The 11,123-nt window shown below is 36.2% G+C and overlaps 1 protein-coding gene and 1 long non-coding RNA gene across 2 annotated transcripts; one reads left to right on the top strand and one right to left on the bottom strand.

Moving 5' to 3' along the window:
• The first annotated feature begins 419 nt into the window (after positions 1-419).
• On the top strand, positions 420-2,492 carry LOC102589486 (uncharacterized). The gene is made up of 4 exons (XR_368256.1): positions 420-541; positions 785-840; positions 2,071-2,112; positions 2,193-2,492. It is a non-coding gene; the product is annotated as an uncharacterized lncRNA (long non-coding RNA).
• Positions 2,493-2,878: 386 nt separating this feature from the next.
• LOC102600300 (uncharacterized) lies at positions 2,879-7,136 on the bottom strand. The gene is made up of 12 exons (XM_015314434.1): positions 6,737-7,136; positions 6,454-6,613; positions 6,123-6,311; positions 5,985-6,049; positions 4,537-4,579; positions 4,374-4,438; positions 4,153-4,224; positions 3,996-4,046; positions 3,589-3,861; positions 3,403-3,496; positions 3,182-3,322; positions 2,879-3,045 (listed from the first exon to the last, which is right to left on the bottom strand). The coding sequence occupies exons 1-12, from the start codon at positions 6,911-6,913 to the stop codon at positions 2,960-2,962; spliced, it is 1,416 nt and encodes a 471-aa protein (XP_015169920.1). The 5' UTR covers positions 6,914-7,136; the 3' UTR covers positions 2,879-2,959.
• Between the last annotated feature and the right edge of the window lie 3,987 nt (positions 7,137-11,123).

Here is an 11,123-nt window from a genome sequence, read left to right on the forward strand (position 1 = left end):
CAAAGAATGATCCGAAATTCAAACTCATTTTTTTTGTTGTAAATTATAGATTGATCCTAAATAATATTATAGTTGAGTATTAAGTAATTAAAGTGGAAAACAAAGAAGAGAAAATCATATGTGATTCTTTTCATCTGTCTTAGCCTTAGTAAACAGAGTTACCTAGTACGTAGTGTTAATAAGAGGTAACTAATATTTCGTGGAATTAATCGAGGTGCCGAAACTAGAAGAAGGCAAGTTGCTCAAGGAATATGCTAGCCCTACCTCCCAATTGGCTTATTCTTTCATTCAAATACCTAAAAAACCCCTCAAAATCTCATATTCACACACTTCAACGAAGAGGATAAAATAGTAAAAAACCACAACTTTTATTCCTACTCCAATAATACAATAAAGAAAAATATTAGTATAAATTTTGGCACAATCCATCAAAATTCCAACGCCACTTTACAAAAAAAGCTTATTTGGGTTAGGAGAGAAAGTTTTCATCAACAGATCCAAACTCTTAACCCTAGAAAATCAACCATGTCTTCCAAGCAAGGTAAAGATTTGATCTTTTTTCGTTGTATAACAAACCTTGTATTGTTCTTGAAAGATTTGATTATTATTTTTTTGAGTTTGTTTTTGTTGTTTTATTGTCGAGCTATGTTCTAATGGATATAATTTGTTAGATTTGATTTTTTTGTGGTTATAGTTGACCTAATTGATTTTGGGGGTTGATTTTTTTTTCAAAAGGTTGTTAGAAAAGCTATAGAAGTATTTTGACTTTGGTTTTGTTGAATAGGTGGAAAAGCAAAGCCTTTGAAGGCACCAAAAAGTGAAAAGAAGGAGTATGATGAGGTAATTCATGAAATATCTTGTTTTTGTGAAAATTTTACCTGATGTTTGGTTGTATAGATTCTTCTGTTATTTTGTAGATCTTGTGTTTTAACTACAATTTGTTTATTCAACATATTAACAACAACAACAATATATCTGGTGTAATCTTATAAGTGGGGGTTTGGGGAGGGTAGGATAGGATGTAAGCAAACCTTATCCTTTTTTTTTGGGGTCAATAGGTTGTTGCTGAAAGACACTTTTGTTTCAAATATGGGTAATGGTGATTTGGTCTTTTGTTTGGATAGATATAGTCTGTATTTATGGGTGATGGATTGTTTGAATTGGAATAAAGGATTTGTGTACTGGACCTAAATTAATTTGGGATTGACGCTAAGCGTGTGCGTGTCAGCTGAATTTTTCTGTTCTGTTTTGGGATAAGTGATCAGAAATAATTTTCTCTTGATGATAAAAACGAGCACTAAGATACTGCCAGATAATATTAACAGAGATGTAGACAAGCTATAGGTCTTAGAAATTGTGGTTATAGTTATGCCTCTGCCTTATAGATAGCAAGGAGGAGGTTGGTTAGGGATACAGTCTGCACAAGAAAACATGCTGTTAGAATCTAGGTATATTTTGTATATGCATTAAAAAAAGTTATTATTTGCTTCTGGAAGCACTTTGAAAATTGAAAAGAAATTTGAGGAGGAAAGGGAACATCAAAGGAAAAAACAGCAACAAAATTATGGGGAATTTGTGTGAGGTTTTTGTTGTTTTTTCAGTAGGACTGCAGGTGTTATAGATAGGGTGAAACATTTTTTTGTTGATGTGGGTGTGGGGGGCAGGGTGACCAGAATAAGGACTCACATTGGTCGACCTTACTGGTTTGGATTTGAGTCATAGTTAATTGATGGGTGCAGAGCAGGGTGGCTACCCACGCTCCATATACTGTCATTGACATATCTAGATCAGTGAAGCTAATAGACTAGATTGTTATGCAAGTTCTTTGGCTATTTTGAGGAATATATCTTTAGATGGTCACACATTCAGAGATTCTCTATTTGTTGCAATAATCATTGGTATCTAAGTTATTAATAAGGGAGAACAGGTGACTAATAATGAATCCTTTGTTATGGATTATGCTTCATGCTCAGAATTTGGTATCCACTGGATTAATTCCGTCTCTGGGTCATGAGCCTTCCATGATATTTGCTGCTGTCTCTAACTTGTATGCGTTTGATTTATCTGCAGAATGACAAGGCTTTTCTTGCAAAGAAGAAGGAAGAAGAAAAGGTAACTCATTCTTCTGTTCCTTGCAGCTTGTAATAGACCATTCATTATGACTCAATTAACTCATCTTTGTGACCTTGCAGGCCCTGAAGGAGCTCAAGGCAAAGGCTCAGAAAGGGTCCATTGGTGGTGCTGGCCTGAAAAAGAGCGGAAAGAAGTGAGGAATGTGATATATTCTTCCTCCTAGTATTAAAAAGCCCCTCACCCATGGCTTGGTTTGGTGTTCTAAGTTCAAATAGTTACGTTTTTGTTAACTTTTGGGATATTTCTATGTTGACTGAATGAATTAGGATGGGGCACTTGCTCCTTTCCAATATATACTGACATGTATTGTGGTGCCTTTGCCTATCAATAATTCATATTGGCGTTAATTTTGTGTGATATGTTGACCGACTCCTCGCTATAATGGATGTAGTTCCAACCTCCCTGTTCTATGTTTGACAAGTTTTGTGCATGTTTTAAATTCTGAGATGAAATGGTGTGGCTGTGTTTGTCTTTTGCATTGTTTTATCATTCCGAGTTGTCAGCCAAAGAGGTCCTTTTAACCTTTTGCTCTAATTGTTGATTATCTACTAACCTTTTGTCCTAATCTTCCTACATTTATGTCCTTGGTAAGCTATGTGTGTGTTATGTCTTGGTTAATCACATTCTTCCCAATACATGGGTCTATTTCTATCTCTCCTCAGATCACACCATGGCGAAAAATGAATTTATGGGGCACGTGAATTCGTAAATTTTTGTCATGCCTTGCAAAAGGCTGGATCAAATCCATCACATGCCAACTTCTTTTTGCAAATAAAATCAAAATCTGTTATAACAACTCCAGAAAAAAACACTAGTTATACAAAACTTAAGGCTTATATGCACAGAAGTTATCAAGCCCCATATACTGCCCTTCCTTGATCTTTTGAATCGCGTCTGCCATGCCTACACCACCTGTAACCAAATACATGTAGACAATGCGATGAAATCAGTCACACAACTAGTTAAGGAATATGTCAGTTAATTGATACGCGATAGTTTCAAATTATAGCTCAAAATATGTAAACAAATGAAAAGAGAAGGAACTTGCCTAATGAGACTGCACTGACAAAGATTGTGAAGGCCAAAATAAAGATGATCACAGATACTCTATTGATAATGCGAATTATTTTATCTACGACATGGCTTCCTACCAAGGCAGCAACAGTGGTCACAGCAACGAAATAAAAGGCTGCAAGATAGTGATAGAATATATGATTGCTCAACAATCAACGATAAAAACCAATGACGATCTTCAAGTTGTGTCCTTACCATATGGTACTGGAAAGCGTCCTAGTAGGTAATACTGTATGACGGACATGGAAGAGGAGAATATCATCATAAAGTTAGCAGTGGTGCTAGAAACCTGCATTTGCAATGTGTCAATAGATGCAACTTGGAAGTCGAAAAAGCTGATCTTTCTAAAACTAGAATGATCAGGAGAAACGAAAGATGCACCTGAGGCAAAATCCCTAGTTGTAGAAACAATGGAACCAAAATGAATCCTCCATGAAGACCTAGCAGACCACCAACTATACCAGCCAAAAAGCCACAGCAACAGTAAAGGATCAACTGATGCACTTTCCAGGTTATCACTTCTTCGCCACTTGACATGACCACCCTGTTTCCCATATACACGGTTATTACTTCTTTTCCACTTGACATGACCACCCTCGTTCCGTTATACAAGCAAACTGCTTCATATGCAGAAACTCCTACAGCAACAGGGACCTGAAAAGTAGAAAACAAATATTCTTGAATATGAAGAAGCTAATACCTCCTATATCAACCCGAAGCAGGAACAGGTGAGTGAAAATTGGAGAAAACACACAGACAGTATAGTTTACATTTCAAACAATAAGTACCTGTAAGAGATTTAAGATCCAATATGTCGTTGAACAAGTTGATGTATATGTCTGCACTCAAAAAATGATAGCTTCTAGTCAGAAAGTTAATAGTGCAGAAGATGGTCCTGAAAATGTGAAGGTATTATAAACAGAGAAGCAATTTATAGCAATAAACCTTAACAATATGCAGAACGAGGAAAATGACCCACACAGCAATAAGTATGCTGAAATCCTTCGTATACACGACCTGGAGAAGCTCAAGAAGTCAGCATTCCAGTATAGCGAAAGGCACATCAAGTTCAAAATAACTTGAGGTAATGTTTGTTTATGAAAAATTAGACATTGACCATGTAGGTAGTCAAGTAAATTGATAGCGACAAATATGAAAGTGATCACCTCTTCATTTCTAATTCTTGGACCTCTAGGTAGAAGTTTGTACATAATATCTTCAGCACCAGCATCTGTTGCAGTTTCACATTACTAACTGGTCAAATATCTCTGTTGATACTTGCATGATAAGAGTAGAGAATTTAAGCAATCTGTGTTCACATTGTCAAACCTTCATTTTCGTCTTCTTCTTCATTTGGTTCTGTGTTCCAATACTGTAACACCTCAAAAAAAAAAAAAGGACTAGTAAGGAAGGGTTCTAGAACGGTAGAAAGGTCTAAGGAAGGGTTCAAGGATGGGGGAAGAGTCCACGGTCAGTGAACACATCCTTGAACACATGAAATTATGAAGATATGCATGTTCTTATGAAATTGATGAAAATGTTTTAAGATTTGCTTTGAGAGTGAAGCATCCATGTTGGTGTTGTGAAAGGATTTCTCACATACACATGAAAGTAAGATTTTGAAAGGATTTTCTCACATAAATGGTTCTTAAGGTTGAAAGACTTTCTCACCTAAAATGAACCAATGTTAAGGAGCTATTCTAATGATGAGGCAAGAGGCGATTACCCATCACCTCCAATGATAAGACAAGAGGCGATTACCATTGCCTCATGAATGTTAAGAAAATATAAGACTAATCAAGATTCCGTGGGATTTATGCTTAGCACCGAGTGGACAAGTGGCGATTACCCATGTCCCATAAACTATGTGCCACCATAGGTTGTCTAGATAGACATTAGCTAGTGGATCCATGTAAGCTAGAAGTTCATGGTTCTTACCTTGACAAGTAAGAACACCTCTTTTCGGTGTGGGGTAGACACTGGATTCCATATTTTAGCTCACATGGTCTCTGTGTCGATAAAAGGTAAATCTCCCACAATAATGAACTAAGGTTACTTCAAGAAGTATCTCACAAGTATTTAAACACGATGTTTATTTGCATTGACCATGATTATGCTTTATGTTTTCATACTCTTACCTTATGTTTAACTTGGTCTTTGCATATCATAAAAATGTCTGTTTAGCATGATTTACATAACTTTTATGCGTTGCTATCATACTTGGTACATATTTGTACTAACGCATTCTCTTGCCTACATTTTTCCTAAATGTAGGGACTAGGGAGTGGTGACTCTTCTCCCTCCAGTGGCTAGTAGCTATACTTAGAGCATTTGAAGACTTGGTGAGTCCTCGTGGTTTGAGGACGGCTTTCATTTTGTTGTTTTATGTCTTTTCTTTATCAGGGATTGTATGTGATGTACGGGTTACGTCCCGATCACTCTTGATGTACTAGATGACTTTGAGACTATATAGACTTCCGCTTCATTTTATGAAACTATTTGATAGGAATTGTCTTTTAAATTCTCTCGAATTTCTATTATCTTGTTTAATGTATGCTAAGTGGCTTGTGTGCTAAGTGGCTTGTGTAGGGTCTCTCAGGGTCCTATATGCCATGTTACGCCTAGGGTGTACCTTGGGTCGTGACAAATACTCACTGGGAGGTACCAAGTGTTTGGCGGCCATCTGAACGTAAAAGAAACACGAGTGAACAATTTATCAGAAAAAACACAATTTCTAATGCACATTACAATCAGAAAGAAGGTTCAAAGAGATTAACCTTATCCATTCTGTTTTCTTCTTTCCATACCTCAACACCCTTGAAGAATGCCCTAGTTGATGGAACTGCAAGTCCCTTAACCAATCAGGAAATCTATATCGACAATATGGGTAGGAATCACAGCTGAATCATCGTTACCTATGATAAGAATGATCAACATAACTATAACCATCCACTCAGCAAAAATAACGTTAAGAACAACTCCGATACTGATCCCTAGCAACAGCATTGGTGTTAAAAGAAGGGCTAGATCAGAATCAATGATGGGGTGTTCAATTATTGGATGGCTTAGCAACACAGTTGCCACTGATACACCTGTTATCATACCTGACAAGGAAAACAGAATACAACAACAACAACATACTCAGTGAAGAGAAAAAACAAGTATCTTACAAGAAGCCCGGTAACTTTAAAAAATCACACTTGTCACATGTCAGCATACAAACAAGACAAGCATGAAGATACTTACATACTGAAATTGCAGTTGATGTTTTTGGATCAAACCCAATGATCAAAATAAGCATGGGAGCAAAGATACCATCTCCCCTATCATCTCCTAAACTCCCAAAGACGACAGCAAAGAATCCAATGACAGAACCAACAATTACTCTCCACCCAAATTCCAAGTCCTGAAATACATATCACACTTGAGTAATAACATCTACCATAAGATCACATAAACGGCTACACCTTCAAGTCATCAATTAAACAAAGTGATCCTTACAAAAAGCTTGATGTTTACGTGTACTTACGGGCCAAAAATGTTGGTAATGTATTTTAGCCTTGTGAAGCAGAAGATTGAATAGTCCTGATTCAAAGTCATCACTTGTTGCATCATTTGCAATTCGCTCAGCAGACGCGAAAAGTGCAAAAGCGAGAACAATCACTCCAACAACATATCCTGTCAAAGCCTTCCCTATTTCAGCCATCAATTGGTATATTTATAAACCAGCAGCACCCTTTTGAGGCAATCAAGATTAGAACATCATTGACCCAAAAAACCAGTTGAAAACAAGAAATGATAGATCATTACACTTAACCAACTAACTATTTAAAAGCAATAACTTTTTGAACTATAATGGCATCTTATGCTTAAAATTCCTTCTTTAATTTTGTCCTTTTGGTTCTGATCTTTTAATATGTATAGAAAATCTGCTACTTGCTGTAGTTGGTTTATTTTGAGGTAGGATAAAATAATACTAACAAATTGGATGGGTGCATGATTAAGATTGAGATTAAATTTATACTAGACTTAGCATGAATAGCAAAAATCAACAAAGACATTATACTTAAAAAAAGTTGCATTTTAAAAAAAAAAAAAAAACACTAGCTTTTAGTAGATGAAAATGCTTCATAAAATATTTTATTTCATTTCACATTGCTTAGGATGAGTAGTTACAAAATGAACTTCTTTAGTAGTTTCAATGTTAGGTAAAACAATGAAATATTATTCTAAGTAAAATTATACGTTTTACTCATAAATCTTTTTTCACGGTCTACAATTTTATTTTATTTTTTGGTTTTCCACCCGGTGTCCGGAGCCCACATTGGAGCTCCGACTAAATCCGGATTGCGCTCTGTAGGGCCCATTCGGGGGTGACGCTCCCAACAGAATTTTCTCCACACCCAGGGCTCAAACCTGAGACCTCTGGTTAAGGGTGAAGCACTCCCACCAGTGCACCACAACCCATGTTCGGTCTACAAATTATTGGGTCGCATGTGGCATAGGAACAATAGTTCCAAAACCTAGTTGATTTGCTTCAAAAATATATACTATTTATTATATAATTTTTTAAGTTGAACCATTGTATTTGGCTTATAATATGAAAATCTATGTCATTATAGCCATTCTATAGATTGTTTAGATTATCCTCGTTGTTCTCTATCATAGGTTAGGTCCATGTCCCCCTCTGCTTTTATAACTTTTTGGATGTTATAGACATGGTACGGGTCAAGCCTAACCTCCCACCACACTGTTAAGGTTAAATTGAGGCACGTGCTCTTGAACTCATATAAATTCAATAGTACCATTTTTAGGGTAAACATTGTGACTTAGTGAATAGTGAAGGCGAAAATAGACCTTGGGAGATCAAGGATCAAATCCATCACAAACCAACTTCTTTTGCAAATAAATTCAAAATCTGTTACAAGAAGTTCAGAAAAACACTAGATATACAATACTTTAGGATTAAGTGCACAGATGTTATCAAACCCCATGTACTGCCCTTCCTCGGTCCTTTTAATCGCGTCTTCTATGCCTACACCACCTGTAACCAAATACGTGTAGACAATACAACAAAATCAGTGACACAACTAGTTAAGGAAGGAGTCAGTTAATTGATAAGAGATAGTTTCAAATTATAGTTCAAAATATGAAAGCGAAATGAAAAGAGAAGGAACTTGCCTAATGAGAGTGCAATGACAAAGATTGTGAAGGCCAAAATAAAGATGATCACAGATGTTCTCTTAACTATGCTAATTGTTTTTCGTACAACATGCCTTCCTAACAAGGCAGCAACAGTGGCCCGCCCACAGCAACGAAATACAAGGCTGCAAGATATAGTGATAAAATAAGAGCAGGTAAGAAAAGAAAATTATACATATTTCACAAGATTCCTAGTTTGTCTTGACCGTGGAATTATTATTGCGTTGGGACCATATGTTTACCCTTCTCCTCTGTCATCAGACTCACTTTTATGTCCTTGTTTTGATCAACAACTATGTTGTTTTGTGGTAGTTTAGTATCTACTATTGGCGCTTGTGTTTATGTTTCTTGTGCAAATTAATCAAACACACAAAAGCCAACAAATTCTAGTATAAGAAAACTCACAAATTGAAGGAAATGATAGAATCTCACTCAGACAATTCAAATAAGAATTTTACTTGAATACATCGTCAATGTAAACAACTCTTACATTATCAATGTATTTTACTGGAAAGTACAAGTCAATGCTACCCCATATAGTTACAAGTTGAGTCAACTAACATGCGTGCAAGCTGACATAGGCACCATGGTTATAAAAAAGGGATAAATGCATGTTAGATGTTAACTGACATCACAATAGTCTTGAGCAGATAATGCTTGGAGCTTTGAAATATACAAGAATGCCATTAGCAATGAGCAATCAAAATAATAATTGTAGGCAACTAGTGCTACAAAAATCAAAGAAGAATTTTTAAACAAAGACTTCACTTTTAGTCTTCCGTTCACATGCCAAAACATTGTTCATTCATCTTGATTACATCTAATATGTTTTTGTCTCAATATTAAAGAGCTTTTGGACCCAATATTATGTAAAGATATGGCACCTGGGCCTAACTCAACCTCAAAAGCTAGCTCATAAGGGGAGGTTTGTCAAAGTGATGTGGGACATCTTAACACTACCCCGCACGCCCAGACCTCAACTGGAGCGTGAACACTTCTAAATGAGGGCCCATCCTCGGTGAACAACAAATTGGGATGCGTCTGGCTCTGATACCATGTAAAGATATGGCACATGAGCCTAACTCAACCTCAAAAGCTAGCTCATAAGGGGAGGTTTGTCCAAGTCCATATAAGGAGACCAAATTCTCATTCCTCTATCGATGTGGGACATCTTAGCAAAGCCAAATACAATATAACATTCCCATCACAAGCAGTAAGATAACTATTTATAGGCTTTCTTTTGATGCTATATATAGGCCTCTATTAAATATGGATGACGAGCACTCAAAAAAGTGTGCATTAAAATCTCTCAAAACGATATAGAATGCATGATGTCATGAGAAAATAAACTACCTATTAGGTATTAAAGGTAATGAAAGAAGAATTTAGAACCACATGCAGATTCAAGCTCGACTAATAAGATATCAAAGGAGCTGGACAAAATGTAATAGGCAGCTACTCTAGGCTCGCGTCACTTCTTCAAGATTCGCCTCATCTTTCAAAAATTAACAAACCACGCTGTAGTATCAGGTGATGTTCGATCAAACTTGGACTATTTCATCAAATACTTATTTACTTGGACTATTTCATCGAATACTTATTATTACCTTCCCAGCTAGCTTTGGATTCATAGACATCACTAGCTTTTGCCATGTGTAGGTTTGGCATTGTTACCATTGTCAACTTTCTGCTAAATGCCTCTCAAAGTGAGAGAGTCTTTCCATTATATAGAGAGTACAAAGATTACACATCCCTAAAGATCCGTCATTCCTATCCCTAAAGATCAGCAATTCTATCTCTACAAATTTGCTATTCAATCCCTCTAAATTTGCTTTGCTATCCCTCCAAATCAGCTATTCTATCACAATATTTATTTCTCTGATTCTACAACAAATCTATATGATAATACTAATTTATAGAACTATATAATTACTTTAATATATACAATTATTTAGTTTTCTATCATGCTAAATCCCCCTCAAATTGATACTGGTGGATGAAGAAGCATCAATTTACCTACTAGAAACTGATAGCATTGTCGTGCCATGTTTTTTGTAAACGCATCATCTATTTGAAGATCACTGGACACATGTGGAAGAGTAAGGACTCCTTTATCTACAACTTCTCATATATAATGACAATCTACTTCGATGTGTTTGGTCCTCTCATGAAAAACTGGATTAGTAGCAATCTGAATAGCACTTGTATTGTCAACGTGGAGAGGAGTAGGATGAGATTCATGAGGAAATCCAATCTCAACAAGTAATCCACAAAGCCATAAAACCTCGGAGAAATCCGGAGACATGGATCGATATTCAACCTCTGTTGAAGATTTTGACACACGATCTTGCTTTTTACTCTTCCAAGATATCAATGATTCTCTAAGAAACATGCACCAACCTGAACGACGAGTATTAGGACATCCCTCCCAATCAGAATCACTAAAAGCATTAAGATGAATAGGAGAGCCACTTGGAAAGAACAATCCATGAGTAGATATTCCTAGAAGATACCAAATGATACGATGAACAACCACCAAATGGAGATGACGGGGAGCTTGCATAAATTGACTAACTTGTTGAACTGCAAAAAAAAGAGATATTATGCCGAGTAATAGTAAGGTAATTTAGACTCCCAACTAATTGTCGAAATATAGTTGGATCAGGAAGAAGATCGTTTTCCTCATGACGATACTTCATATTCAATTCCAATGG

The sequence above is a fragment of the Solanum tuberosum genome, unplaced genomic scaffold, assembly GCF_000226075.1.
Source record: "Solanum tuberosum cultivar DM 1-3 516 R44 unplaced genomic scaffold, SolTub_3.0 scf00297, whole genome shotgun sequence".
NCBI classification, from domain to species: domain Eukaryota; kingdom Viridiplantae; phylum Streptophyta; class Magnoliopsida; order Solanales; family Solanaceae; genus Solanum; species Solanum tuberosum.

Excerpts from the sequence above, each read along its gene's own strand:
- LOC102600300 (XM_015314434.1), bottom strand. The coding sequence starts at position 6,913 with ATGGCTGAAATAGGGAAGGCTTTGACAGGATATGTTGTTGGAGTGATT. Across the intron at positions 6,050-6,122 it reads GTTGATCATTCTTATCATAG|TTCCATCAACTAGGGCATTC; the intron begins GTAACGATGATT and ends AGGGACTTGCAG. Across the intron at positions 4,580-5,984 it reads AAGAAAACAGAATGGATAAG|TATTGGAACACAGAACCAAA; the intron begins GTTAATCTCTTT and ends GAGGTGTTACAG.